General features: G+C 42.3%; 1 protein-coding gene across 3 annotated transcripts in view; it reads right to left on the bottom strand.

Annotated features, from left to right (window-relative positions):
* Positions 1–1,550: 1,550 nt before the first annotated feature.
* LOC115164376 (synaptic vesicle glycoprotein 2C) overlaps positions 1,551–14,738 on the bottom strand; it is a 34,542-nt gene continuing 21,354 nt past the window's right edge. For 2 of the 3 annotated variants that reach the window (XM_029716792.1, XM_029716791.1), the window contains 9 exons: positions 9,517–9,650; positions 8,606–8,695; positions 7,861–7,971; positions 7,652–7,740; positions 7,015–7,179; positions 6,580–6,713; positions 6,151–6,357; positions 5,764–5,923; positions 5,435–5,618 (listed from right to left, as the gene is read on the bottom strand). In XM_029716792.1, coding sequence (XP_029572652.1) covers positions 5,435–5,618; positions 5,764–5,923; positions 6,151–6,357; positions 6,580–6,713; positions 7,015–7,179; positions 7,652–7,740; positions 7,861–7,971; positions 8,606–8,695; positions 9,517–9,650 — 1,274 coding nt within the window. Of the gene's footprint in view, positions 5,619–5,763; positions 5,924–6,150; positions 6,358–6,579; positions 6,714–7,014; positions 7,180–7,651; positions 7,741–7,860; positions 7,972–8,605; positions 8,696–9,516; positions 9,651–14,738 lie in introns of all 3 variants that reach the window. The other variant, XM_029716793.1, reaches the window with a different exon arrangement.

Genomic DNA, 14,738 nt, shown 5'->3' on the forward strand with positions numbered 1-14,738 from the left:
TTTGAGTCCCATATGGCTCCCTATCCCCTAGAGTGCACTACTTTGGACCAGGACCAATAAAGCTCTGGTCAAAAGTAGAGCACTATAAGGGCTACGACTGGGCGATATATTGTATCTTAAGGTATACATACATTTTTAACCATATGTTGATATAGGGCTAAATAAATGAAAAGTTATACAAATGGTGCTACTTCACTGTCAGTTTTGTCTTACTTTGGTTGAGTATACAACTATTAGAATGGTTGCCGTACCTTAAAAAAAATGGACAACATATTGTGATATGATATTTTGGCAACATGCCTGGTCCTAATAAGGGCCCATAGGGCTCTGGTCAAAGGTAATGCATCATAAGGGCTCATAGGGCTCTGGTCAAAGGTAATGCATCATAAGGGCTCATAGGGCTCTGGTCAAAGGTAATGCATCATAAGGGCCCATAGGGCTCTGGTCAAAGGTAATGCATCATAAGGGCCTAAGGTCTCTGGTCAAAGGTAATGCATCATAAGGGCCTATAGGTCTCTGGTCAAAGGTAATGCACTACTGTATAAAGGGGGAAGAGGGTCCTTCTGATAACGCAATTTCCTATAGCTCACTTCATGCTAGTCTGACCACCTCTGAAGCCTACTGCTGCCAGCCATGCTTTTCAGTTCCTGGTAGAATGGGTTTATTGACAGGGCTGAGAAATTAATGCTGGCTACACACTATCATGCCAACCTAAACCGTACTTGTTCAGATATTTAATGTTCCATTCCAGCACTGTCCCAGCAATGATGGATTACATAAATGTCCTATTTCACACATGTACAAGTGTGTATTAATATGCATGTGTGAATTAGAAATGCCATTATCAATGGTGACCCACAAGCAATAAGGGTTACGTGCCTTGCTCAAGGGCACCTAGGCAGATTTTACACCTTGCTCGGGGAGTCGAACTAGTGACATTTCAGTTACAGGCCCAACGCCCTTAGCGTTAGGCCACCTGCCGCCATGACATGTAACCAGGGCTGGGCAGTGCAGCTTGACATGCCTGCCTGTAACAATTTATTGTGTTGTCCAAGTTTTTTCTTGTCTCTGCTGTGCTGATGTTGCAGGGTGTGTGTGAGAGAAGTCTATAACTCCAAATTCCACGTACAATTTCAATTTTATCTGTTCGTTTTGTTGGAATGTTTTTATTTTTATTAAAAGGCAAAAGCCAGGGGTAGATGTAATTACTTTAGTTTAGCCGCATCATCTTTTCCAATTTTATAGGACTGCAATTATAGTAGTCCATACTAATTGAAAATCTGCATTTTTTCATTCCTGACAATTGATAAAATTTTCTCACTTGCAAACATTGAAGGCAAGGTAACTCATAAATTTCTTAGAGGTCTGATTATGAGAGTGCAGGGCTAAACAAAAGCTATTATTAGTGTAATACGATTTTGGGCCCAATGCTCTGCAGTCTGCATGCACTCTATCTGATATAATATTATCTTCAAAATGACCTGCTGCAGACCCATATAAGCTGCAATGCACTCAAGCTTTATATCCTCAGGAGTTGAATGAACACATGATTGAATTTGCTAGAGAACATAAATCTTTATTTCATATACTTGATGCTCATAAGCAGCACTATTTGCAATTCCTGCCATTCTCCTTTAATTAAAACAATATTCACAGGGCATCATTTGGCAAATATTTCTCTACATAGCTTCATGTTTATAGATGTCTGTACATACAGTCATCCCACAATTGGCATGCCCTTCACAATAATGTACACACCTTTGTTCATCTGAGCCCACACCTTTTTTCATCTGAGCCCACACATTTGTTCATCTGAGCCCACACATTTGCTCATCTGAGCCCACACATTTGTTCATCTGAGCCCACACCATTGTTCACTTCAAAAAATGTCCCAAAAAAACTGACGAGTGATACATTCACTTTTTTTTCTTCCAAAAATCTACATTTTCTCTTCTTCTGGCAGAAGAATACAATAAGAACACAAAGTTGAGCACAAAAAAGAGAAGTTTCATACACACATGCAAGTTTGTACACACAGTAGTAGAGGACATGTGGCTTTAAGCCAAGGAAACACAGACGTAGAACATGGATAGATGGATTTATCGCTTGAACAAAGCTGGAGACGCATCAGTCAATCAAAAAGCATACAGATTTAACTCAGAAGTCCACCAACTACAGAATTAATATGTACAATACTTACACACACACACACACACAATTTGTTTTACAATCCTTGTGGGAACCAAACTATTTATTCCCATTCAAAATCTTATTTTCCCTAACCCTTAACCTAACTCTAACGTTAACCCTAAAACTAAGCCTAACCCTAACTCCCATCCCTAAACCTAACCTCTAAGCCTAAAATAGCAAGTTTCCTTGTGGGGACTGGCAAAATGTCCATACCTGTCCAAATGTTCCTTGTTTTACTATCCTTGTGAGGACTTCTGGTCTCCACAATGATAGTGAAACCAAACCACACACGCACACAAAAAAAAGAGACACTTATTTATCCTTTGTAAGATACCACAGGCAATGCTGTCACAATTAGGTTAAGACGCTAGGTTTAACACATCCAGTACCACCATACAGCTGCAATCCTTGTTCATAAATAACTGGTATCTTATTGTATGCACAACACTGCTGAGGTGGTAACAGTAGTCAGTCAGTAGCTTTGGTTTGACACAAGCCCAATCAGGATGTTATTACTACTACTATAAATACTCAAGTTCCATTGATTATGTCATCACTTAAAAAATCATCAAATCATCAAAAAGTCAGCGGTTGTTCATTTGTAGTGCACCATATCCAAGATGATGTATAGCTAAAATAAGGAGGGGGCAAGCAGACAGCCGCTTTGATACAGTGGACTACTAACACTACAATATACTCACAGATACGACACACACAGGAACAGGAGAGCTACACCGGCAGTAAGCCACAGAAAATACTAAGGAGCCATGTAGAGATGTAGACCTGTGACTGAGGTCTGGTGATCATACTGCTTACAGTAACAACAGCTATCTGCAGGATGCCTTATAAACATCAGATGCATTTGTCAACTTTGGGTGAGAATTTAGAGACTGAAATGTTATGCAGTGTACAGCACTAATGAAATGCCATTATACAGTGCAAAGATTTATACATGTGCTGTGTACTGAATTATGTGTACAGACATTTGGCAAAAAGCCTTTTGAAAAATACTGTTTTGTTACTGATTCTAAAATGTCTTCCAAATTGTCACAGATGGTTTTTTTTAATAACAAGCACTAGAATAGTTTACTCAATGTTGTAAAACTGTTTAAATATTGCTTAAAATATCCAAGTAATTGCATTCCCACTGGGCACACACTGGTTGAATCAACGTTGTTTTCACGTCATTTCACTTAAATTACGTCTGTGGGGTCACTCTTATGCAAGCCGTTACTAAATATCTTATTGCTCTAAATAACATTTTATATTTTCCAATCCAGTTTAAAAATAATATTATCTTCCAACTTAATCTGAGGGGAGGGCATCTTTTTTTAAACTGATATGGACGTCACTGTCACACCAATGTTATGATGTACAGTACTTGGAAATGTTGACTGTAGTGAGAAGGGACATCACACACACACACACACACACACACACACACACACACACACACACACACACACACACACACACACACACACACACACACACACAGAGTTCACTTCCTGTTTACCTCCTGTACCCTTCGGTCTCCTGTTCTGTTGTCTATGAGGAGAACGCTCCGGTGAAGAAGAGGCACATTTAAAAAAAAAAGTCCATTCAGAATCTTGAAAAGAAAGCAGCCTGACATGTCATTACAAAGTCAGTGCCGAAGAGAATAGCCAAATCAAAGGCTGAACATAAATAAATCCCAATCAGAGAGCCTGCATACAATACCTTACAATACAACAAATAGGAGACGTGGAGAACAAGAGTTGATACAAAAAAACTGGATTCTTACATATTCCCCAACAAATTCTTTAGAACAGCTGCAGATACCTGCAAAAAACATAAATATTAACATATTGATACATTTAGTATGTACACTTCAAATAACAACAAATTAAGTTATTCAATATGGCCTAGAGAGCTGGTGCAAAGGGCTTTGACATTGAGTGTTTATATATGACTGTGGTAGAGTGGGGCGGAACACTGTAATAAAAACACATCTTTATGCTTCTGTCAGTGTAAACTAATAAATAAATAGCCACAACTGACAACAAGCACGTTATTATAGTTTCAGATGTTATCTGGGAGAAGCTTCAAACCAGCTACTGTGGGTTAAGACCTGTCCATCACCATGACTCTTCATGGTTGACAGTTAAGGGTATATGCGTATATCCAGCAGACATTACAAATGAAACATTATGTGAGAACACATCAAGCCTGACAAAGATCCATCTACACTCGGTGGCCCAGAAATACCCTTGTTCTCTGTCTGTCTGTCTGTCTGTCTGTCTGTCTGTCTGTCTGTCTGTCTGTCTGTCTGTCTGTCTGTCTGTCTGTCTGTCTGTCTGTCTGTCTGTCTGTCTGTCTGTCTGTCTGTCTAGGCCAGCTGTGTTGCAGCTGTGGGGTCTCCAGTCTTTCTGATCATCTATTCCCCGTCTCTCCCACTGCAGGGTGGCTGTGCTCAGAACAGCTTGTTTTCCCCTCTCTCTTCCATCTGTCCTGGCCTAATAAGAACATATTCATATGTACAGCACTAACCCTGCCCCTGCATTGACTCCAGACAAACATGCCTGGAAGCTACTGCTCATAAGGTACAACGCAACAGGCGCTACTGACATCTGTACAACTCACATAGCACTAACTCAGTACTGACTTCACAAGCCAGCTCATAGCAAACAGCCAATGACACTGATCTAGAGTCTACTTCAGCCAACTACAGGACCCACATACAGTAGTTCCCTTCACAGCCAGTACTATACGGGGATGGATGGACATAATCCACAGGCAATGGCCCAGCCATCAATAAGTCATGATGCTGAACAACTGACCATCAATTCCTCTGAACAATGCTCACCACAAGCTTTACTAAAATATCTACCCCACAAACGATTATGATTATATCATGATGAAATAACATGAAAATATTGAGTGACATCATTCCATCCTGGAAGGGGCATTGTGACATCCCCAAATATTACATTCAATAATAAATAGGAGTTTCCCTTTGACACCAGGGAACTGTGCAGATGGTCTGGAGCTTGGGTTGTGTCTTGTACATACATAAATTGATCAAGTGAAAGTAGATATACTGTTTTGTAGGGGATATGGGGTGGGGGTTATGCAATTTAACCTTTGAGACCACAAGCGGCAATAAGCAAATCAAATCCCAAACATCCATAGGACATGTTTGAAGCAAACCCTTTGCACCAGGTTTGGCCCAAGTCTTCCACAGGCCAGGTGGTCCTTCCTGGGGCTACATGAGGACGTTGGCCCTGGTATCAGGCAGCCGGAGCCCCACCAGGCCTCCACACACCAGCACAGATGAGGCCAGGAGGATGGGGATGGACTTGGTGATGCCAACCAGAGAACCAAAGATCAGGTTTCCCAACACTGCAGCCAGCTTACACAAAGCGTTACAGAACCCAAAACCTGTCCCTCTGACACAGAGAGAGAGAGAGGGGAGGGGGGTTAGAAAGTATTTTAGTGACTTACAGGAGTTTTATATGTATGTCTGTGTGTTTGTTCATGCTTGTTGTGTGTGCAGATAGGAATGGATCATTTATATTTTCTTGCTAACTATACCTTCTGTCTGTAGGGAAGGACTCTGTGGTGACCACATCCAGTGAGTTCCAGGCTGATATGCTCAGGCCGTTGTAAAGGCACAGCATGAAGATCATCATCGACTCACTGGTGCCGAACCACAGGAAGAAGCAACTGATCCCTGACAGAACCATGGAGCCACCTGTACCACACACACACACACACACACACACACACACACACACACACACACACACACACACACATACACACACACACAGACACACACGCACAAACACACACATGCGCGCACACACACGCACACACACACACACACCACATCCTTTTTTATTTGAACAACCTGATACAGTCATGCTCATAACAAAGGTAGCCCTCAGAAAGGACTATGCAAACTATCCCCGTACATACCTAACATGGAAAGGCGTCCGATTTTATCCATGAGCAGTGCCGAGACGATGTTGCCGGGCAGAACAGCCAGAGTTCCAAGGAAGTTGATGAAGTAGACCCAGTAGGCGCTGTAGTCGTCGTCAAAGGTCATCTGACAGCCCGTCTTGTTGTGGTGAAACGTGCTGTTGATCACCTCTGTGCCATCTATCAGTTTGGAGTCATCGATGTCTGCCATCACAAACAGGAATATAGGCATGACTGAGACAGGACTGTAGCTGAGAAAGGACAATACCTAGCAAACAATATTCAGCCCATCGAAACTATATCTTCACAAAAAAGGAAGTATGAAAGCAAAGAGAACAGGTCAAGCCTGACAAAGATCCTTCTAGATTCTTCACAGTGGCCCAGAAATGCCCCTGTTCTCTTTCTGGTTCTGTTTGTCTGTCTTACCAGTGTTGTAGAAGAACGCCTCGATGAAGGTACAGTTCCGGAAGTAGGATCCCACCGACGTCACGTCGTCAAAGTAGCAGTTACGGAAGGTTGAGTCAATGAAGGTGATGGACTTCAACTTCATATTAACAAATCTGGAAGGTTCAACAGAGGAAAGTGTATGTGTGGACATGGTTAGTTACTAATGCCTACATGTCATATTCATTTTACAGAGAAATCCTTGGCTATTCTGTATTTAACGTTTATTCATCTCATCGGGTTGACAGAGACAAAGCAGATAAAACAACATGCCAGATGAATTTAAAAGCGCCATAGTAATGATTCACATTTTCATCCATACTCCATTTTAGTCCATCAGTCCCATTTTTCATCGAGGATGCAGTTATAACTGCTTGTCCATCATTCATGTGGAAGAGTCTTCTCTTTCTTCCCTACCTGTCGTTGATGAAGACACCACTGGTGTGGATCTGGTTCTCCATGGTGAAATTGAAGGTGAAGTCCTCGATGCGTTCGTTGCTGTGGATCTTCACCTTGGAGGCGTAGTCATCTGCCTGGAGGTGCTTGATGACGTCAGGGAACCACACAGACAAGCCGTAGTACCTGGATCCACAGACACACACATTGTCGTCACCAACATAAAGGTTAGGTTATGTACGTACCACAAGGAATTTAGCATAGGGAGTCACTTTAGTGGATATAGGTTAACAAATGGAAAGAAATACATGTTTATACATAGGAGCCAGTTGAAATGTATTGGAACTATAGGGGTAGAATACACTGTTTCTGTGTTCTTTTCTTCTCAGGCTGCTTGAATTCCCATCCTGTCACACTGAGAGGAGAGGCCAATGAAAGTATATTGATTCAGTAGTTCTCCTGAGAGCAGGGAGCTGCGACCTCTGCTACCACGTTGGACAGCTGACAGAAATGCAATGTGGCTGCAAGCGCAAAAGTCTATGCCATTTCCTGACGAAAGAAGTTAGCCTATTCTGACTCCTACATCTCTAAATTAATAACCAGAGCTTTCTATCAGGAGAGAGGGAGGGAGTGGGAGTCATTACAATAAAAAGCTTACCCAAATGACAGCGTAAACCAAACAATCGCTAGCTTGATAGTGCTTTCTTTGAGAGGGTAGTCGAAACACTTCATAAAGTTAACCCAGATCTGTGTGGAGAAACAAGAGAAACACATCAATAATGATTTGTGAGAGTGCAGTGCAGGATAATGCCGCTTCTATCATGGCCATCTAGCGAGCCAACAACAGGAGAGGCAGTGAAAACCCACCCCACATAGCTCTGTCTTGGACCTGAAGAGGGCCTTGGAGACTGGGTTCCCCGACTCTGATTTCATCTCCACCAGCTCATCCAAATGCTTAGGGATCTTGATTCTGTTCACCTGGGATGGGAATTATGGGAAATTTAGTTTTTAATAACATAATTACATCAAAAGTAATGTTTATGCTGTTTCTTTCTTGTTGGCTACTGCTGGTGAAGAAATGTAACCTGAAGGTGGTCTGTGGCTGTGGTCCATTCATTGGATATCCCTGGGTGGTACAAGGAAACACGGGCCCTGGAAGCACCTCGAGGAATTGGAATTTACCTGGTTCTCTTACAGTATCTACAACTATTCTGCATTGCAATTAGAATGTCCCATGGAAAAAGGTAGGCTATGCAAATTGATAGGCACGTTTTGTAATTCAAGATTGATTGAGCCCTTATGCTATTGCATTAGCAGCAAAAACCTGCATCTGAAAATATAGGCTACAGTTGTATCATGAGATTTGGTTCACTTTCAGAGACAGGAAATCTGACACCAAATTTAAAGCTCTAAATGTAGATTGACTGGGGTGCTGTTTCCAGGCGCGCCTTGGGCATCGTCTATTTGAATGACACAAAATACCTTTCAAAACCTTTTCATATCATAGATATGATCCTCGGCACATATTTAAACATGTCGCAGCGCTGGCGGTTATAAGCCTTCGTTTTTTACCGTGTGTACAAAGCAAGAGCTGAGGCAGGAAAATACTCACGGTGAAGACTTTCTCCGGCTGCCCACGCGCTCGCATGTTGGTGTCATGGATCTGCTTGAGGATCATCCAAGCCTCGTCGTGCTTCCCCACCTGACAGGAGTGAGAAACGGGGGGGAATTAACGGGATTAACGGAGAGAGAACCGGGAGCGCTCCTCCGTGACAGCCATGCTCACACGGGGAGGAGATGGGCTGAGATGACAGGAGTCACGACAATGATGACTCATTTTACTTCAAAGTGTAATTTTCCTACAGTAACAGGCGTTGCCTACTGTCACAGACGTTAGCTTATTATTAGCTTATTATTTGCCATCTTCGACAAAACATGCAAAATGGCGTGCCATGTCTAGCCCAGGCCTCTGCTGCTGAAGCTTTAGGCTGACTAACTGTTTGCCTCGTAGGCCTTTCTGTTGAAGAACAAAGCATTTCCAACTTTAATGAACCAGGGGCATAGTCATGTGGTGGACACAAGCCCACCCACCCACTGGGAAGCCAGGCCCTGCCAGGCCCACCCAATCAGACTGAGCAAAAACCAAAAAAGTATACTTTATTAAAAAAATACTCCTCAGCACCCACTGTCAGGAACACACTTAAGCATTATAGTAATATAGGATAATGTACCCTCTTTTTTTTCTGAGGAAATAGATGCTATAGGGACCTAAGCTGCTATAGGGCCCTACGTTAATGATAACCAATCCTTGCACTATCATCAGACTTAAATAACCAATTAACTAGGCTATATGCCTATCTGGGATTGGTCTACATTCTATTAGTTGCCTATACTTGCCTATACTGTTCAGAACTGGAACTATTGAATTGAAAAGCTGACCATCCATGCTCACACACACTAACATAGTCTGTTAGGGGCAGACATTCTCCCTAAAACCCCATTTCCCATAATGCTTTACTTTACCTCCAGGTAAAACCTGGGGCTCTCGGGCATGAAAGTGAGAGCCACGACAGCACAAACGCAGGGCAGGGCGCAGACGACCACAAACACTCTCCAACTGTGGAACTGGTAGGCAGAACCCATACTGAAACTCCAGCCTGCAACCAATCACACACAAGAGAACCCATCAGCAACCAATCACACACAATACATCATCAAACAATCAGACACAAGAGAACACATCCGCATATTTTACATAATGGTTACATTCTCAAGAGAGGGAGCTTCGATTTTTCAATTCATACAGTATTTAGCTTGTTTTTGGTCTCCGTTCATAGTAGTTCAAAAATGTCACAGGAGTGGGTCTTTTAAGCTACTTGTGGGCAACTGATTGTTGCTTCCCGTGGTGATGTGACGTCTGTTCTATTTGCACAATTTCTATGGGGTATATTCCCGAAGACCACACACAGAGGAAAGTGCAACACACAAAGCAAACAAATAAAGGAAGGAAAGGACATTTAAGTTTAATCATGTTGTACCTTATCTCATCCCACAGGTAGAGACTATGTCCGATTCATCTTCATAGCAGCAACACACATACGCACACACACACACACACACGCACACACACACACACACACATATTCTCACATACACAAACGCACGCACACACACAATCAATTTCCAATTCCCCTCTCTAAATGACACTTATCTCAGCACATTCTAAAGTAATTTTCTGGACTATTCAACAGCGAAGGTGCATAAAGATGGCGGCCCCATGTATACTTACCACAAATGCCTCATTTGCTATGTTCGCCTTACTGTACATTGCTCTACGTTACTCTTTTTTTGTATCGGCATTATCACAGTATACATCATCCAAATTCTAGCTCCAAGACTGCTGCAATTTGAAAAAACGAAAAATTTGATTCTGCTGATTTACTGGCACATTGGACCATGTGGCACACCGTAGTTTAAGAACTCTGTGGGTCGTGCTAAAAACAATGTCATATCTGAATTCCTCCATCTTTATGCACCTTTGCCATTGGAAAGGAACGTGCCGGACTAATTATGTCCTTGAGCTGGAAACGGTTGCTAAAGCCTTCAACTATATCTATCCTCAATCATTGTAATAGTCCACAGCCATGTAAATAATCTTAGCCTCAACACTGAGCTACCCATGTACCCTAAGGCACTTTCCCTTAGGCACAGTAGAACCCTTCAAACCCTTAAATGTGTGTTTCATACATTCTGTGAAATAGTTTATAAATATCAAAATTGTTGCCCACTTTAATGGATCTTACTGAAAATGGGTCTTATTGAAAATGGGTCTTACTGAAAATGGGTCTTATTGAAAATGGGTCTTACTGAAAATGGATCTTACTGAAAATGGGTCTTACTGAAAATGGATCTTACTGAAAATGGGTCTTATTGAAAATGGGTCTTACTGAAAATGGGTCTTATTGAAAATGGGTCTTACTGAAAATGGGTCTTATTGAAAATGGGTCTTATTGAAAATGGGTCTTACTGAAAATGGGTCTTACTGAAAATGGGTCTTACTGAAAATGGGTCTTACTGAAAATGGGTCTTATTGAAAATGGGTCTTATTGAAAATGGGTCTTACTGAAAATGGGTCTTATTGAAAATGGGTCTTACTGAAAATGGATCTTACTGAAAATGGGTCTTACTGAAAATGGGTCTTACTGAAAATGGGTCTTATTGAAAATGGGTCTTACTGAAAATGGATCTTACTGAAAATGGGTCTTACTGAAAATTTGATGGAACATCGAGAAAGTAAAATCTTTTCAGAATCACCTTTATTCGCCAAATACATTTATATGTACAGGAATTTGTGGTGCCACCACAATAAACAGGATATACAGACAGATGATGAGCAGGACATGCAGACAGACGATAAACAGGATATACAGACAGACGTTAAGCAGGATATACAGACTGACGATAAACAGGATATATAGACTGACAATAAACAGGATATACAGACAGCCGATAAGCAGGATATACAGACAGACAACATAATAGACACAGAATGAACACAAATCCACATGCGGTATGTACACTATAAACACTGTAGCTCAGAACTACAGTAACAGGGTAAATCCAAAACAATGAAGAGGTATATTTTTGTTCTCCTTATCTCCTTTTTACTGAAAATGACTGTTCTTCAGTGTGTGGGAGTGTACATTAGTGTAAGAGGGCTAATGCAATGTGTGCTTATGTTCCCTGTTCCTATTTGGGGAAGGAGGGAGAAGAGGGATGTTAGTCGTGACCTCCCACGTCTCTCCCTCTGGATCAGGCCTTTTTCTTTTTAACATGATTTAAAGGAATAACCCCATTATCCATCAACACTGTTAATGTTAATACAAGGATATTACTGCTAGAAAGGAATCCAATGGCAGATTGATACGACCGCTTATCAACCACTGTGGAAATAAAGCCAGACTTGAAGAAAGGCTGTCATACACAGAACACCTCTCTCAAACCAACCGTGTATGGCAGGGGCTGTACATCATTTTGTGCGTGCATCGGAGTCATCCACACACCGTGTTTGTAAGCGTTAATGTATAGAACTGCTGGGGTGTTACTGTGGTTGTGTGCTGAGTAATGACACTGTCCTGTAGGTGTGTGTGGGAGGATGCCAAGGATTCCCAGTGACTACCATGAAGGCAATCTCAATTCCTTACATTCAGGGTCTTGTGCATGTGTGTGTTGGTGTGATTTGGTTTGATGTGCTGCAGTGATTGCCTTGTCTATGGGGATATAGCTGTGCTGTCAGCCCCAGAGGGTTAGTGTTTTTGCCATTGAAAATGTCATTACTGGGATTATGTACATAATTGACTAAGTGGATGGATGGATGGATGGATGGAGAGAGGGAGAGAGAGACTCCTAGTAGTGTAACTAAAGGCTGCAGTATGACGGAGATCTCTGCAGGCTGATTCAGGCTTCTGTAGTCTCCTTCTGTGTCTTTGTCATGAGGCTTTAGAAGACATTAGGAGCTGCAGAGTGTTGAAGACAAGTGAGGAGGTATATAAAGAACTTTAATGGAGTATTAAACACCAATGAGGTGGTAGATGTGTGGTAATCCATCATTATCTGTTTCTATATGAGACAAAAGACTACACCTCAGGCTCCTCAGCCACACTCGCTGTTGGCGGGCACTGCGGCAGTTGGAGAGAACATAAAAATCACCCAAAAGTGCTGGAGTATGCAAGGCACGCTCAGAGAGAGAGGGGGGAGGGAGATAAAGGGGGGAGGGAGATAAGGGGGGGAGATAAAGGATAGAAAGCGAGAGGATATGGAGAGAGGAGGAGTGAGAGAGGAAAGAGAGAGTGTATGTCAGAAAGAATGAGAGCAGAGTGGGTTTACTACCAAGCCTTCAAAGGGATATCTGCAGACTTGACAGCAGAGCTTTCTCAGTGAGACTCACTAGGTTTATCAGATTGTGTGTGTGTGTGTGTGTGTGTGTGTGTGTGTGTGTGTGTGTGTGTGTGTGTGTGTGTGTGTGTGTGTGTGTGTGTGTGTGTGTGTGTGTGTGTAGCCCTCCTCTAAAGCCACTGCACAATAAAGAGAAACTGTGGATTTTCCTAAAAGCAGCTCAATGATCTGAAATCTTAAATGAACCCCCACTGTTTCAGGTATCATTTCCTTCAATGTCTACAGTGTAGTCACTATTTGTACAAACAGGCGTTTCAGTGGCTCAGCACGGCCGGCACAGTGAAATATCCTCCATGGAGCCTCTCACTGACGTCACCCACGGCTGGGCTAAAACACAGCTCGACCATAAATCATGGCTAGCTGTAGCTTTGTCCCATTAGGTTAGAGCAAGAGGAAAAAGCTAATTATGCTTGATCAAGAAGAACATCCCCAGACAGAGAAAAGGAGAGGAGGGACAGGGAGGGAGGGAGGGACAGTAAGAGGTGGTTAGAAGAGACATTGGGAGACAGTGAAAGAGGGGGAGGAAAGAGAGGGACAGAAAGAAAGGAGTGAGAGGGAAAGAGAAGATGAGCAGAGAGAAAGAGGCTCACACAGAGAGACGGGTGGTGGGAGAGATTGATATAGTGTGAGGAAGAGAGAGAGAGGAAAGCCCATTTTCAAGCCTTTCCCTTTTCTTTATTGATGAGTGCAGCTTATTTCCAGTGTAGCAGTCGTAAATCACAGTCTCCTATCTCCCACCGTTACGCCTTCATCCTTTAAATATCCCTATGTGTGCCTGTATGTGTATCCCCGTGGTTTCCAGGCCTACATTAATCACTTAAACTGTCCCTCTCCCGGTCTGCAGCCACTTAGTTGACGCGCCAGCAGGGCAAACTGGCACCTTCACCCACGGTCACAGCTAAACGTTCACATCCGCTGGTTATACTCTGCCAACCTGGATGTGTGCAGTAAGTTTTAACATTGTGTCCCATTTTTTGATTTGCTTTTACTTTCTAAACTATACAATGTCAAACTATTATACCACATTCAGGGGCATCATAACCATCTAACCAAGAAGGTTTTGTTACTAAAATGCCGATGATGTGTTCATTCCACCTGTGTGAGTGTGGACTAGTCCTGGTGAGTCACCATAGTGCGTTAATGTGGTATAACAGTATACTACTTACCGTAGTGTGGTATAATGTGGTATAACAGTATACTACTTACCGTAGTGTGGTATAATGTGGTATAACAGTATACTACTTAACGTAGTGTGGTATAATGTTGTCATGACGTTGGCCTGTGGGTAAGGTTTATGACCCCCCCATAAATACCTTTCTCCCTTCCCCTCTCTTACTGACCCTACTGAAGGACTGCTGTCCTGTTAAATATAGAGAGTCTGGGAACATCAAACAAATGGGGAAAGGAACCATATTTTGGTAATAAAACCAGTTGGAAATATGCTTGATAACGTAATGAGTATGGAGGTCAGTTCATTGTTATCTGGGACATTATGATTGATGACAGGACGACATAAACTGTACCTGAGAAAGTATACACCCTCTAGTTATCAGAGTCACATGGAATTGTTATGCAATTGAAATGTTTGATATTGAAATTGTTTGTTAGGAGATTAAATGTAATTTTAGCTTCCAAATGAGAGAATTGGGTTTTCATAAGGAAAGTGCCCTGCTCGATCAGTGGCCCAACCCTGTGAAGAGACAGGGGTTATAAACGATGAAACACCTCCTTCCTCCCTCTCCACTATATAAGCCTTTGATGAAAAGACAACCAGGAGTTCCAGTACGGGA

Source organism: Salmo trutta, chromosome 27 (genome assembly GCF_901001165.1).
Source record: "Salmo trutta chromosome 27, fSalTru1.1, whole genome shotgun sequence".
NCBI classification, from domain to species: domain Eukaryota; kingdom Metazoa; phylum Chordata; class Actinopteri; order Salmoniformes; family Salmonidae; genus Salmo; species Salmo trutta.